The sequence below is a fragment of the Anguilla anguilla genome, chromosome 3 (assembly GCF_013347855.1).
Source record: "Anguilla anguilla isolate fAngAng1 chromosome 3, fAngAng1.pri, whole genome shotgun sequence".
NCBI lineage: Eukaryota > Metazoa > Chordata > Actinopteri > Anguilliformes > Anguillidae > Anguilla > Anguilla anguilla.
The window spans coordinates 3,696,429-3,713,649 of NC_049203.1; the positions used below are offsets into that span (position 1 = coordinate 3,696,429).

A 17,221-nucleotide genomic window follows, 5' to 3' on the forward strand; every position below is an offset into this window, starting at 1 on the left:
GTCTCCACCTGCAACTCATCGTTTACTCATTTCACTAGCTATTTATTCTCTGTTTGCTCGTTTAGTCTTTGCCAGATCATGCCTTTGTTCTATTTAGTGCCGTTCAAGCCTTCTTCTATGTCTAGATGTACTTCCTGGTTTTCTAATTTTGCCTGCTTTACTTTTTAGTTTCAATTTGCAAAAAAAAAAAAAAAAAAAACACTAGATAATAGAAACACTACAGAACCCACAAAGTTTCTTTGTACCCTCTATTTTCAATCATTCAAAACCATTGTTTACTCTCAAATAGGATGTTAATATCGAACACGTTTTGTGCCACCACTTTTGTTTTTTTTTCAAAACATTTTGTGTCAAAGTTACTACTTTTGAGCCACACGTGTCATTTATTACAAAGAGAAACATTTTTGACACAGGCTATGTTGACAGTAACACAAAATGTGTTGTCCTCAACTAGACATGCTATGTGTTGTTTTAAACACTTCTGTTTTGAGAGTGAAAGGGTACAATTGCTGGGCACATAAAAACCTTTTGAGTTCTGTTTCATTCCATTATTTTTTCATTAAGTTATATAAATAGATTAATGTCAATTAATTACATGCACATTTTATATCAAGCATTTTATACATAAAACAAAAATAGATGCCTTTATGCATCTCTCAAAATTGCCTGAATTTGAAACCTCCAAACACCACACTTTAGGCATAAATGTCCAGATTCCTACTGTGAATGTTAGCGTAGTCTGCACTTCAACAGCAAGCCTGATCCACGTGCCCAGGTATCCGCCGATTTACTGATACAGACGATGCGGCCGTGAGGAAAACAGGCCGAAATATCCACACTGTTTTACCGTGACGCTTACCGTGTGACACTGCGGCTAAAACCAGCAGGAGTTTGAGAAGAGCAGACAGCATCCTCTTCATCGCACAGGACAGGAGTCGCTGAAGCAAGGGACAGACACGGGACTGATACACACACCACCGTTACTCAAGCAGCCTCTTCGCCAAACGCGAAAAACGGTCTCGATGTCGTCTCCGATAAACTCTGAGGGACTGAGGGAGCTGTATTTCAGCAAAGAGTGTCAGACTCACACTAGAGGGTGTTGTGTAGCCCTGACCTCCCACTGCAGTTGTATCACCACATTTCTTTATTGAGAAAAGAGGAAGTTCTTCAGATTAAAAACAGAACAGAACTTCTCAAACTACTTCTCTATTATATACAGTAGATCTCACAGCCAACAAGCCAAATTCAAAGAGGGTATCTTCGTGCAATGTGTCATCAACACTGTGAAATGTGACTGTACATGAGGCTATCATATTCATACCATGATATGGTCTGAATGCAGTAAATGCACTTTGCTTGAAGTATTGGCACAGCAGCATGAGCTGTTGCAAACTGGACATGTGTGCGCGTGTGTATGTGTATGTGTGCTTGTGTGTGTGTATGTGTTTGGGTGTGTGTGTGCGTGTGTGTGTGTGTGTGTGTGTGTGTGTGAGCGTGTGTGTGCTTGTGTGTGTGTGTTTTGGTGTGTGTGTATGTGTGTGCGTGTGCATGTGTGTGGATGGGAGCCAAGGTGATCACAGTGTTCAAGTGCTCAATGTTAATTGCTCGCCGTTTCTGATTGGGTGATGTCCTCAGGCTGTTTCTTCTGTTGCAGATTACAAGCGGATTGTGATGTTGAAAGTCATGGAGCCGGAAGAAGGTGGTGAGTTATTTTTTCTCTCTGTACATACAGTATGGGGGGGGGGGGGCGTTGAAATTTTCCTACTGTCACCGTGACAGCGTATTTTATCCTTTTTTCATTAGTCTGTGGGTGAATCTATACGTGGCTTAGAAGGCTTCAAGGGGTTCGAAGGTCATGTTCTGCTTTTTGGCCTCCTCCTGTTCTCGATTTTGTGATGTTGATTGTAGTAATGTAACAATCTATATCCTATTTCATGTTGCGTGCATTTTAACACGTGTATAGCTTTATATTGCCCCCCCTAGTGGGGGCATGGTAGAATAGCATCTTACAATTGTTACAGCCATTTTTAAATATGATGCGCGGGACAGAAACAGGGCTCTGTGTTCCGGAATCATTGGCATGCGGTGCATATGCCCCGCCTCCGCACTAAAACATTGCCTCTGCACACCCCAGCGAGTTGCATGTAAAAACAATGTAAGCTGCATAAGTCAGTCTGGATAAGAGTGTCTGCAAAATGCCAGTGATATTACAATGAAATTATTTGTAGTTGCACATTGATGAATGAAAGACTCATGGCTGCTGACAATTATCTGACAATTTTTATTCAGCATTTTTAATCATTCAAATTAACGTACACGAATGTTTACCAATAACAGAATCAAATTCGACAGTTTTACTTTTTTTAAAAAAAGAAAAAATACTCACTCAATCACACAGGACACTGAAATATTCTGAAAGGTTATTTCTTCAAATGAAACATAAAATAAATACAGTCGTGTTGTAAAGAAAACACTCTGAACGTTCTGTAATAAAAGTTGAAAGTCAAAAAAGCACCTGAAAAAAGTTCTGTTTGTCTCCAGGTTGTACCAAGCACGCTTTACGTCGTTCACATTGTTCTTTAATTGCTTTTGTTAAACCGCAAATTTTCTCATTTTCAAAATTTATATCTGCGCCCAAGTCACTCCAATGTAAAAGGGAAGGATGATTAGTAGGAAGTTTAGCCGGTTGTTCTAATCAGGAAGTGTTTTTAGTGGGGGCGGGGGGTGGGGCGTAGGGGGGGCGGTGGTGATATATAAATGAAAGTTGAAGCCATTACAGAACATGCATTCATTAGTATCAGTATTCTGGCTAACCCATCTTCTACTTCTGTTTATGGATTAGAATTGAGCGTGTGTCAAATCTACTTTGGCTCATTATAGTGAATTATATCAATCAGTGTATAACAAACCAAGTGCTGAATACAATCACTCAAGAACAGCCTTAAATGTCATTGTCTCTTCTGTTGTCCAAACCGATGACTCTTCCGCAGTGAAATGCTAAATCAGACTTACAGAGTTTACAGTGTATGGCCAGAGTGGACTCAAAAAAACTGTTAGAGATGAATTAACACTGGACTTTTTACTGTGAATCCATCCATGTCTCGTTTATTCAACTACATCAGAGTGATAACGAATAATCTCGAATCACCGAATCAGACTATAAAACCAGGGTTCTGATAGGAGAGGGTTATATCTATAGTAGGGTTTAAACATTAGCGCAATTATTGCTTTCAGTCATTCCAAAGGTAAGGAGTTACCGCCCAAGAAAAAAAAAGTAAGTTTTATATTTAAAATTTTAAAAATCATCAAAGCAATTCATGTAAAACAGCACTACGCAACTCCACGTCCGGTGGGCAGCAGCTGTGTCTGCGGTAAAAAAAAATATATATAATAATAATAAAATAAAATAAAATAAAATAAAATAAAATAAAATAAAATAAAATAAATAATAATAATAATTTTCCCAATTCTAGATGGTCTTTAGCAGCTTTGCAGCAATGGCTGTCTTCTTCCAGCTCATAAAGTTAATTCTGTGCACTTCAGCACGAAGTGTTGACTTGACTTGACCAGAATCTGAGAGGCGTTTAAATGGAAGACTTCGATGCAGGTGCGCCAGACCGGAACCCACCTCACAAACGGCATTTATTTGCGTACCGTAGCAGACTAGGATGAGGTCCTTTATATTGTAGAAAGTTGTGGTGCTAATAAACAAAACCTTGATTTTTATTCCCCGCCACCAACAGGCCAATTTAAAAAAAAAAATTTTTAAAAATTAATTTTAAAAATCAGCAGTAAAGATTTTTGTATCCGTTTCTCCAATTTTAGATGGTCTTCAGCAGCTTTGCAGCAATGACTGCAAAGCTAATTCTGTGCAAATCAGCCCAAAGCGTTCAGGCAAACCACAATCACCCACCCCCGGTGAACTAAATGCAACTCTTTTAACACTTGTATCAGCCTTCCAGTTTTATAAAACCACTTGCCTGTTTTGCGCTTCCGTGTCTTACGCGCGTAGTGCGCGCGTCGTGCGCTCGCGGCCGCTACGCGTGCGGTGGGTGTCTGGCTTGAGGTTGGAAACTGAGTTTTTGCACAATTCAGGCTGCGTCGATATTTCTTCTTCTCTTCTGCAGTTCTGCTTTATGGCCACTTAAAAGAAGGACTTTCATTCCTTAAACAGCCTTATTCTAGGAATCTTCACAAATCCCCTGCTTCGCCTTGTCGCCCTTTCACTACAAAGTGAATCTTTGCTCCACACGCATTGATCATCCCAGAACGGTTAATTATATATATATATATATATATATATATATATATATATATATATATATATATATATATATATTTGAAACAGATTTTAGCAATAACCGCATGCTTATGCTTATCTGGGGTAAACATTTGATTGAAAATGCAATAAGATACATGCAAAAAAGAATGTTATAGAGAAATAGATCAAAAATTTAAATGCAATCTACCAGTTCCTCAGTATTTCATTTGTTCTGTCCAAATAAATAACAAAAAAAGTTTTTTGCGCTAAAGGCAAATACATGCAAAACGTACTTGTGCTCAGAGGCGTGCAGGGGGTGCGGACCGCACAGGGTGACACCATCAGAGGGAGGTGACACCGAAATGACTGGCAATAAATTTTTTGTGCAGTGTTTCGTGTAGCGACGAGTTGAAACAGCTAATTTCTCCGACACAGTTTACTGCCGGTTGATTTAATTAGCGGTATTAATGTGACGAGAAGCGCGTTGTAGTTTGAATGCATAACACGCAATTCCTTGCGCAATTCCTTGGCCCACATCTTGTGCTTTTCAAACTCAGTCTTATACTATAAATTATTATTATTATTGCAGTATTTTACAAGTTACTATGGGGTAAACACATATAGTCATCAACTTTCCCCGTGTATGCTTTTTGTTTCTAATTAGAGAATAATATAAATCAACGGAACAGGATTATAACTTATTAATGTTACAAATGTCTGTGGATCTCAGCCTTTTACATGGAAAAAACTGGTAATAACAGACAATATCTATTTTGCATAACACTAACTTTCCCATACAGCTGACTGAGGGGAAAATGAAAGTTCCTCAAACGAAGAAAAAAACTGTGAGATGTGCAGATTCAATACTAAAAATGCAAAAAAAAAAACTGTACTTCCTGTTGAAAATCCCTGTGATTTAACTTCAGCGAAAGGCTTGTGCAGGCAGAGTAAGGCCGCTCTGTGATTGGTCGGACCTACGTGCGGATGCCGGAGTATATCGTGTCTGCCTGCTCATTGGGTGTGCGTCTGACGGCCTTAGAGTCGCCGGACACTTTCACCTCAGCGTAGATCACCTGCGGGTCCTGCTCCTGCTTTTTTGGGCGTTCCTTTTTCTTGACCACTTGCACCTGGCAGTACACCAACTCCTGGGGATCCTCACACCTGTCACCTGGGGAGTGACATTACATTTACATTACATTGCATTACCTTATGTTACATTACATTATGTTGCATTGCATAACATTACATTATAATACATTACATTACATTGCATAACATTATATGACATTGAATAGTATTACATTATGTTACTTTACATTACATTACATTACAATCATTTAGTGGCCAAGTTTGTTCAGTGCAACATCATTGATTCTCTCAAGAATACAAAAATGCAATATCACCAAGAAAGCACAGCCATACGAAAGAGGCCGGGGTATTGGAGAGCCATTCAAAGCGTTTACAATACGAAATATAATTTGTGACACTTTAGCTCAGCAAAGCACACTTCTCACCCGCACTGCTCTGGCTGGTCTTTGCTTGCTTTTGCTTCTTCTTGTAGAGGCAGCATGTCCCCAATAGCAGCACCATAAGTAACAAGCAAACTCCGAGCGCCACAGGAAGCACTACGTTCTCTGGGAATCCTGAGGAGAACCAAGATCACATATTTATGAGAGCATCAAGATGAAACGGTGTATATTACTGTACATCGTCTCTCTCACTTTATCTTGTCAGAGGCTTTGGGAATGTCAATCAAACAGTAACTATCATTGGCATTACAGTGGTGCAAAGAATACGAAACACGTCAGCAATCATAGCTACAGCTGCGGTCAGCAATTAAGGGGACAAAGCAAACAAAAAAAAAGTGGGGAAATAAATAAGCATTAACAAAGATATTTCACACATGTTTACATTACAAGTAAGTTTGTGAAGAGCGTATGTCCGCCTGAACACTTCCTGGGCAAGCCCTGGATGGTCAGAGTGTTAAGGGTCTTTGTTAATGACAAATAAAATCAACAAAAACATGAGGAGTGTTTAGCAGCAAATGGCCAAGCAGTAGGTAAAACCACGAGGAGTATAGGTTATATTGGAAATACTAGTATACTTGGTTTTTTTTTTTTTTATGTAACTGTGATTGTAATTATGATTATTGAATTCAAAACTAGACCAAAACAGTAGTTAGTATTTTTGTACAAAGTATTTTTGTAGTGTTTGTAAAACACCAGAATATTTGAAGTCATTGGTCTACATTTGGGGCTCTGAAACTCAGTTCAAACCACACACCTTCAGTCGTAAGTGCATTATCATTCGAGAACAGTCCCTTACCACAAGTGGGAGGAGTTTGTTGGGAATCGTAAGTGTTATTTGGAGTGTGGGGACGACTCGTACAGACGGCAGACACCATTTCTGCCCCTCCAGCCCTAAAGAATATTTCTGTATTATCTAGCAGAGACAAGGCGTTTAATGAGGCATTCATCCTCACTTCTATCTGGGTCCCATTGCCCAAGGTACAAATCACAGGGGCTCCAAGTCCTGTGGGGTACAGTGCAACACAGGAAGTCTGAGAATACATGAGTCTTTCTGGAACCATTAAGAAATCTATTTTCTTCTGCACAGAGTACACTACTGGGCCCCACATAGATCATAGTTTCAAAATTATGAAAGTTTTTACAGGGGCACCATTTCACAAATTAAAGCAGATCCAAACAACAATATCAGGATTCTTATTGTGCACATATTACTTGATGAATATTTACTCAGGTGTTGAATAGAATATGCTTACGTTTCAATATTAACAATGCATGCAATTTTATTAGAGTGCCAAAAGATGGTTCATATGTGCATTCCAGTTAGATAAAACATCAAAAGCCTGCGGTCATTTTACTCAGCATAGGACCTCTGAATCTTTCATAATTAATAAGGTGATTTATAAAAGATTATGCATATACCATAAACCTCATGATGTATTCAGTGAAAATTGCACATTTTTTTATATTTTTGTTAATGGCCGTTTAGACCAGATAAAGTCTAGGTCTAGTCTAGTCATATAAAACCACAGTCATACAAGATTTGTCAATGGACACTTTTAAAGTGAAACGTATTCACTCAAATGGAAAACAGAGAGCATCCTAACATCTGCACAAAGCTACTCTAGCACCTAAGAACATAAAGCAACAGTGTGCTTCAGAAAAATATGCATGTAAAAGAAAAATAGCCCACACTCGGTAGACAACACTTACAACACACAAACGTCAGTATCGTAGCTGTCCATGTTCTTTCATGAAAATTGTTTTTGTGTTCTGTTGGCTGCGGTCTATTGTCATGGTTTTTATTATCCATAGATTTATTTTTAACTGATATTTCATCCTTTAGTGGTTTAAAAATCAGGAGTGAAATTCAATCAATACAAAGTATTTATTATTATTATTATTATTATTATTATTATAATAATAATAATAATAATAATTATTATTATTATTATTATTATTAATGTCATTTTTAATATGTGGAATTCTCACAGCATTGCATAGCATATAAGCCTCCGATATATGGCTTCCAGATCACTGCACACCCTACCTGGACACTTGTGTAGTTCCTGGGTGGTGTTTTCACTGCTGACACGGTTACTGGCTGTACAGGTGATGGATCCAGACACGTTCCTCCTCAGAATGACAGTATGAGTCTCATTGCTGAGGAACGCCACCCCCCCATCCAGGGTACTGTTATTCAGAGTCCAGCTGTACTGGGGGTCCCCCCCGGTGCTGTTGCAGGATGCCCTAATTTCTCCATGGGACAGACAAAGCTGGGACAGTGCAGGAGGGGACACTGGGTCTTCAAGGGGATGGAAACAAGCAAGATTAAAAACAAGCTAAAATAGCCCTCAAAGAAAATAGATCAACAGGAAGGAATTGGTTGGGTCAACAGCCACGGTCATTTCTATGGAGACACTATTATTGCTGTTGTTGTTGTTATATCATTATTATCATCATCATCATCATCATCATCATCATCATCATCATTTTTAATTTGTGGAATTCTCACAGCATTGCATAGCAAATAAGCCTTTAATATGTGGCTTCCAGATCACTGGGCATCCTACCTGGACACTTGAGTAGTTCCTGGGTGGTGTGTTCGCTGCTGACACGGTTACTGGCTGTACAGGTGATGGATCCAGACGCGTTCCTCCTCAGTATGACAGTCTGAGTCTCATCACTGGGAAATGCCACTCTCCCATCCAGGGGACTGTTATTCAGAGTCCAGCTGTACTGGGGGTCCTCCCCGGTGCTGTTGCAGGATGCCCTAATTTCTCCATGGGACAGACAAAGCTGGGACAGTGCAGGAGGGGACACCGGGTCTTCAAGGGGACGAAAACATGCAAGATTAAAAACAAGCTAAAATAGCCCTCAATGAAAATAGATCAACAGGAAGGAATTGGTTGGGTCAACAGCCACAGTCATTTCTATGGAGACACTATTATTGTTGTTGTTGTTGTTATATCATTATTATCATCATCATCATCATCATTTTTAATTCGTGGAATTCTCACAGCATTGCATAGCCTTTAATATGTGGCTTCCTGGTCACTGGGCATCCTACCTGGACACTTGAGTAGTTCCTGGGTGGTGTGTTCCCTGCTGACACGGTTACTGGCTGTACAGGTGATGGATCCAGATGCGTTCCTCCTCAGTATGACAGTCTGAGTCTCATCACTGGGAAATGCCACTCTCCCATCCAGGGGACTGTTATTCAGAGTCCAGTTGTACTGGGGGTCCTCCCCGGTGCTGTTGCAGGATGCCCTAATTTCTCCATGGGACAGACAAAGCTGGGACAGTGCAGGAGGGGACACCGGGTCTTCAAGGGGATGGAAACAAGCAAGATTAAAAACAAGCTAAAATGGCCCTCAATGAAAATAAACCAACAGGAAGGACTTTGGTTGGGTCAACAGTCATTTCTATGGAGACCCTGCAAAGGCCATTCACATGTGCTTATGTCCAACTAAAGATTTCTTACATGTTTAATAATAGATGCAGCTTCAGCCAGCCTTGGGTTCAATGAGGTTGCGGGTTTTGTAGTCATTTTTTATTTTATTTTTTAAGATAAATTATTCTGCATTATTACAGGTTTAATAGACAAAGTAATGATTTACCTTGAATGGTCAGAGATATGTTTCTCTTTCTGTTCACCCCATTTTTATCAAATGCCTCAATGTTATATATCCCAGAATCACTTTTCATCACACGGTCCAGCCGTAATGTCCCATTTTTTATGAGCTGACAGCGGTTTTGACAGGGTCCACCAGAAGTTTTGCTTTTCTCTCTGTATCGGAAAAACTCTTTACCTTGGAAAAAGACTTCTAACATATCAATTTCAAAACTGGTGTTTAATGGATGTATAGAGACTGATTGTCCCAGAGCTCCGTAACATTGGACTGATGTTTTATTCTCTGTGATGTCGCATGAGGTTGCTGTGCCTAAAAGAGGGGGGAAAAAAATTGTTTCCACAATTCATGACGTGAAACAAATTCAGTAGACTGATTTGAAATATAGTTTTTTACATTTGAGTTTCACTTCGCAAAAAAAAAAAGATTGCAGAAACATTTTATAGCGGCATTGAGTACTGTTTTAGAAAACAGAACCCACAGAGTTTGTTCTATTTTCAATCTTTCAAAATCATTGTTCACTCTCAAAAAGGATGTTAATATCCAGCATGCTTTGTGCCACTACTTCTGTTTCTTTCAAAATGTTTTGTGTCAAAGTTACAAGTTATGAGCTACACATATATAATTTATTTGTTACAAAGATAAACTTTTTTTAACACAGGCTATGTTGACAGTAACACACATGTGCTGTCCTTAACTAGACAGGGAAGTGTGTTAAAAATGACAAGCTATGAGCTGTTTTAAACACTGTTGAGAGTGAAAGGGTACAAATGCTGGGTACATAAAAACCTTTTGGGTTCTGTTTTTATTCCTTTATTTATTCATGAAGTTTCATTAATAAATTAATGTTAATTAATTACATATACATTTTATATCATGTATTTTATGCACAAAACAAAAATAGATGCCTTAATGGATCTCTCAAAATTGCCTGAATTTGAACCCTCCAAACACCACACTTCAGGCATAAATGTCCAGATTCCTACTGTGAATTTTAGCGTATTCTGCACTTCAACAGCCAGCCTGATCCACGTGTCCAGGTATCCACCGATGTACTAATACAGACGATGTGGCCATGTGGAAAACAGGCCAAAACATCCACACTGTTTTACCGTGACGCTTACCGTATGACACTGTGGCTAAAACCAGCAGGAGTTTGAGAAGAGCAGACAGCATCCTCTTCATCGCACAGGACAGGAGTCGCTGAAACAAGGGACAGACACGGGAGTCCCGGATAGGTACGCACGCCACCGTTACTCAAGCAGCCTCTTCGCCAAACGCGAAAAACGGTCTCGATGTCGTCTCCGATAAACTCTGAGGAACTGAGGGAGCTGTATTTCAGCCAAGAGTGTCAGACTCACACTAGAGGGTGTTGTGTAGCCCTGACCTCCCACTGCAGCTGTATAACCACATTTCTTTCCTGAGAAAAGAGGAAGTTCTTCAGATGAAAAACAGAATAGAACTTCTGAAACTACTTCTCTATTATATACAGTAGATCTCACATCCAACAAGCCGAATTCAAAGAGGGTATCTTCGCACAATGTGTCATCAACACTGTGAAATGTGACTGTATATGAGGCTTCATATTCATACCATGAAAAGGTCTGAATGCAGTAAATGCACTTTGCTTGAAGTATTGGCACAGCAGCATGAGCTGTTGCAATCTGGATATGTGTGCATGTGTGTATGTGTAAGTGTTTGTGTGAGCATGTGTATGTGTGCTTGTGTGTGTGTGCGCATGTGTGTGTATGTGTGCTTGTGTGTGTGTGTGTGTGTGTGCGCATGTGTGTGTATGTGTTTGGGTGTGTGTGTGAGAGAGAGAGAGAGCGTGTGTGTGGGCTTGTGTGATGAGAAGGTGATGAGTTTTTTTTATCTCTCTGTACATACAGTATTGGGGGGGGGGGAGGGGGCATTGAAATGTTCCTACTGTCACAGTGACAACGTATTTTATCCTTTTTTCATTAGTCCTTGGGTGGATCTATATGTGGCTTAGAAGGCTTCAAGGGGTTCGAAGGCCATGTTCTGCTTTTTGGCCTCCTCCTGTTATCCATTTTGTGATGTCATGTTGCGTGAATTTTAACAAGTGTATATTTTCAATGTTTTTGTATATACTAATTTACCTCTTGACATTGCTACACTACATATTATAGATTAGGTTCTATTAGATTAGGTTCCCAGGTTAGGTGACTGTTAAGGTAACTAAGTAGATTGATGAATGTTGAATTTAAAATGTATTGTCATTGCCTAACATATGTGATAGAAGTGGAACACTCATACTTTTTGCATGATTTAGGTTACTGGTGGCACTGGTCGCCTTTCATTTTGTTTTGTTCATAACTCATGATTTATGTTTTTGACTAAAACTTTGTATAGTAAATAAAACAAATGTTATACTTCTACTATTTGTGAGGTTCTCTGGCACACCATGTTTATTCCCACCCCAAATATTATTCATGAGCCAGGGTTCTCTTACTCATATAACTGAGGTATTAGTCTTCTGTAAACTGACGTGGCCAGTTTTATATTGCCCCCTGGTGGTTGCATGGTAGAATAGCATCTTACAATTGTTACAGCCATTTTAAAAAATGATGCGCGGGACAGAAACAGGGCTCTGTGTTCCGGAATCATTGGCATGCGGTGCATAGGCCCCGCCCCCTCACTAAAACATTGCCTCTGCACACCCCAGCGAGTTGCATGTAAAAACAATGTAAGCTGCATAAGTCAGTCTGGATAAGAGTGTCTGCAAAATGCCAGTAATATTACAATGAAATTATTTGTAGTTGTACATTGATGAATGAAAGACTCATGGCTGCTGACAATTATCTGACAATTTTTTATTCAGCATTTTTAATCATTCAAATTAACTTACACGAATGTTTACCAATAACAGAATCAAATTCGACAGTTTTACTTTTTTTTAAAAAGAAAAAATACTCACTCAGTCACACAGGACACTGAAATATTCTAAATGGTTATTTCTTCAAATGAAACATAAAATAAATACAGTCGTGTTGTAAAGAAAACACTCTGAACGATCTGTAATAAAAGTTGAAAGTCAAAAAAGCACCTGAAAAAAGTTCTGTTTGTCTCCAGGTTGTACCAAGCATGCTTTACGTCGTTCACATTGTTCTTTAATTACTTTTGTTAAACCGCAAATTTTCTCATTTTCAAAATTTATATCTGCGCCCAAGCCACTCCAATGTAAAAGGGAAGGATAATTAGGAGAAAGTTAAGCCGGTTGTTCTAATCAGCAAGTGTTTTTTTTTGGGGGGGGGGGGGGGCGTAGGGGGGGTGGTGATATATAAATGAAAGTTGAAGCCATTACAGAACATGCATTCATTAGTATCAGTATTCTGGCTAACCCATCTTTTACTTCTGTTCATGGATTGGAATTAAGCGTGTGTCAAATCTACTTTGGCCCATTATAGTGAATTATATCAATCATTGTATAACAAACCAAGTAATGAATACAATCACCCAAGAACAGCCTTAAATGTCATTGTCTCTTCTGTTGTCCAAACCGATGACTCTTCCGCAGTGAAATGCTAAATCAAATTTACAGAGTTTACAATATATGGCCAGAGTGGACTCAAAAAAACCGTTAGAGATGGATTAACACTGGACTTTTTACTGTGAATCCATCCATGTCTCGTTTATTCAACTACATCAGAGTGATAACGAATAATCTCGAATCACCGAATCAGAATATAAAACCAGGGTTCTGATAGCAGAGGGTTATATCTATAGTAGGGTTTAAACATTAGCGCAATTATTGCTTTCAGTCATTCCAAAGGTAAGGAGTTACCGCCCAAGAAAAAAAAAGTAAGTTTTATATTTAAAAATTTAAAAATCATCAAAGCAATTCATGTAAAACAGCACTACGCAACTCCACGTCCGGTGGGCAGCACCTCTGTCTGCGGTAAAATAAAAAAAATTAAAAATAAAATAAAATAAATAATTAAAATAATAATAATAATAATAATTTTTCAATTTCTCCAATTTTTACATGGTCTTTAGCAGCTTTGCAGCAATGGCTGTCTTCTTCCAGCTCATAAAGTTAATTCTGTGCACTTCAGCCCGAAGTGTTGACTTGACTTGACCAGAATCTGAGAGGCGTTCAAATGGAAGACTTCGATGCAGGAGCGCCAGACCGGAACCCACCTCACAAACGGCATTTATTTGCGTACCGTAGCAGACTAGGCTGAGGTCCTTTATATTGTAGAAAGTTGTGGTGCTAATAAACAAAACCTTGATTTTTCCTCCCTGCCACCAACAGGCCAATTTTAAAAATCAAAAAAAAAAAATTTATTTTAAAAATCAGCAGTAAAGATTTTTGTATCCGTTTCTCCAATTTTAGATGGTCTTCAGCAGCTTTGCAGAAATGGCTGCAAAGCTAATTCTGTGCAAATCAGCCCAAAGCGTTCAGCCAAACCACAATCCCCCACCCCCGGTGAACTAAATGCAACTCTTTTAACACTTGTATCAGCCTGCCAGTTTTATAAAACCACTTGCCTGTTTTGCGCTTCCGTGTCTTACGCGCGTAGTACGCGCGTCGTGCACTCGCGGCCGCTACGCGTGCGGTGGGTGTCCGGCTTGAGGTTGGAAACTGAGTTTTTGCACAATTCAGGCTGCGTCGATATTTCTTCTTCTCTTCTGCAGTTCTGCTTTATGGCCACTTAAAAGAAGGACTTTCATTCCTTAAACAGCCTTATTCTAGGAATCTTCACAAATTCCCTGCTTCGCCTTGTCGCCCTTTCACTACAAAGTGAATCTTTGCTCCACACGCATTGATAATCCCAGAACGGTTAATTATATATATATATTTGAAACAGATTTTAGCAATAACAGCATGCTTATGCTTATCTGGGGTAAACATTTGATTGAAAATGTAATAAGATACATGCAAAAAAGAATGTTATAGAGAAATAGATCAAAAATTTAAATGCAATCTACCAGTTCCTCAGTATTTAATTTGTTCTGTCCAAATAAATAAAAAAAAAAGATTTGCGCTAAAGGCAAATACATACAAAACGTACTTGTGCTCAGAGGCGTGCAGGGGGTGCGGACCGCACAGGGTGACACCATCAGAGGGAGGTGACACCGAAATGACTGGCAATAAATTTTTTGTGCAGTGTTTCGTGTAGCGACGAGATGAAACAGCTAATTTCTCCGACACAGTTTACTGCCGGTTGATTTAATTAGCGGTATTAATGTGACGAGAAGCGCGTTGTAGTTTGAATGCATAACACGCAATTCCTTGCGCAATTCCTTGGCCCACATTTTGTGCTTTTCAAACTCAGTCTTATACTATAAATTATTATTATTTTTGCAGTATTTTACAAGTTACTATGGGGTAAACACATATAGTCATCAACTTTCCCCGTGTATGCGTTTGGTTTCTAATTAGAGAATAACATAAATCAACGGAACAGGATTATAACTTATTAATGTTACAAATGTCTGTGGATCTCAGCCTTCGACTTTTATATGGAAAAAACTGGTACTAACAGACAATATCTATTTTGCATAACACTAACCTTCCCATACAGCTGACTGAGGGGAAAATGAAAGTTCCTCAAACGAAGAAAAAAACTGTGAGATGTGCAGATTCAATACTAAAAATGTAAAAAAAAAACTGTACTTCCTGTTGAAAATCCCTGTGATTTAACTTCAGCGAAAGGCTTGTGCAGGCAGAGTAAGGCCGCTCTGTGATTGGCCGGACCTACGTGCGGATGCCGGAGTATATCGTGTCTGCCTGCTCGTTGGGTGTGCGTCTGACGGCCTTAGAGTCGCCGGACACTTTCACCTCAGCGTAGACCACCTGCGGGTCCTGCTCCTGTTTTTTTGGGCGTTCCTTTTTCCTGACCACTTGCACCTGGCAGTACACCAACTCCTGGGGATCCTCACACCTGTCACCTGGGGAGTTACATTACATTTACATTACATTGCATTACGTTATGTTACATTACATTACATGACATTACGTTGCATTGCATAACATTACATTATATTACATTACATTATGTTGCATTGCATAACATTACATTATAATACATTGCATTACATTGCATTGCATAACATTATATGATATTGAATAGTATTACATTAAGTTACTTTACATTACAATCATTTAGTGGCCAAGTTTGTTCAGTGCAACATCATTGATTCTCTCAAGAATACAAAAATGCAATATCACCAAGAAAGTACAGCCATACTAAAGAGGCCGGGGTATTGCAGAGGCATTCAAAGCGTTTACAATATGATATATAATTTGTGACACTTTAGCTCAGCAAAGCACACTTCTCACCCGCACTGCTCTGGCTGGTCTTTGCTTGCTTTTGCTTCTTCTTGTAGAGGCAGCATGTCCCCAATAGCAGTATCATAAGTAACAAGCAAACTCCGAGCACCACAGGAAGCACTACGTTCTCTGGGAATCCTGAGGAGAACCAAGATCACATATTTATGAGAGCATCAAGGATGAACTGGTGTATATTAATGTACATCATCTCTCTCACTTTATCTTGTCAGAGGCTTTGGGAATGTCAATCAAACAGTAACTATCATTGGCATTACAGTGGTGCAAAAAATACGAAACACATCAGCAATCATAGCTACAGCTGCGGTCAGCAATTAAGGGGACGAAGCAAACCAAAAAAAAGTGGGGAAATAAATAAGCATTTACAAAGATATTTCACACATGTTTATATTACAAGTAAGTTTGTGAAGAGCGTATGTCCGCCTGAACACTTCCTGGGCAAGCCCTGGATGGTCAGAGTGTTAAGGGTCTTTGTTAATGACAAATAAAATCAACAAAAACGTGAGGAGTGTTTAGTAGCAAATGGCCAAGCAGTAGGTAAAATCACGAGGTTATATTGGAAATACTAGTATACTTGGTTTTTTTAAAATATGTAACTGTGATTGTAATTCTGATTATTGAATTCAAAACTAAACCAAAACTGTAGTTAGTATTTTTGTACAAAGTATTTTTGTAGTGTTTGTAATACACCAGAATATTTGAAGTCATTGGTCTACATTCGGGGCTCTGAAACTCAGTTCAAACCACACACCTTCAGTCGTAAGTGCATTATCATTCGAGAACAGTCCCTTACCACAAGTGGGAGGAGTTTGTTGGGAATCGTAAGTGTTATTTGGAGTGTGGGGACGACTCGTACAGACGGCAGACACCATTTCTGCCCCTCCAGCCCTAAAGAATATTTCTGTATTATCTAGCAGAGACAAGGCGTTTAATGAGGCATTCATCCTCACTTCTATCTCGGTCCCATTGCCCAAGGTACAAATCACAGGGGCTCCAAGTCCTGTGGGGTACAGTGCAACACAGGAAGTCTGAGAATACATGAGTCTTTCTGGAACCATTAAGAAATCTATTTTCTTCTGCACAGAGTACACTACTGGGCCCCACATAGATCATAGTTTCACATCAAAATTACAAAAGTTTTTACTGGGGCACCATTTCACAAATTAAAGCAGATCCAAACAGCAATATTAGGATTTTTATTGTGCACATATTTTATTTGATGAATATTTACTCAGGTGTTGAATAGAATATGCTTACGTGCCAATATTAACAATGCATGCAATTTTATTAAAGCGTCAAAAGATGGTTCATATGCGCATCCAGTGAGATAAAGCATCAAAAGCCTGTGGTCATTTTACTCAGCATAGGACCTCTGCATCTTTCATAATCAATAAGATGATTTGTAAAAAATTATGCATATACTGTGAACCTCATGATGCATTCAGTGAAAATTGCACATTTTTTATATTTTCGTTAATGGTCATTT

General features: G+C 39.1%; 1 protein-coding gene across 1 annotated transcript in view; it reads right to left on the reverse strand.

Moving 5' to 3' along the window:
* The window catches only part of LOC118223341, a 62,180-nt gene that overhangs the window by 26,144 nt on the left and 18,815 nt on the right, over nucleotides 1-17,221 (reverse strand). The window contains exons 6-9 of the mRNA XM_035409731.1: nucleotides 9,408-9,731; nucleotides 8,858-9,112; nucleotides 8,361-8,615; nucleotides 7,838-8,092 (exon numbers count right to left, since the gene is read on the reverse strand). Of these exons, the coding sequence (XP_035265622.1) occupies nucleotides 7,838-8,092; nucleotides 8,361-8,615; nucleotides 8,858-9,112; nucleotides 9,408-9,731 (1,089 nt within the window). The remainder of the gene's footprint in view (nucleotides 1-7,837; nucleotides 8,093-8,360; nucleotides 8,616-8,857; nucleotides 9,113-9,407; nucleotides 9,732-17,221) is intronic.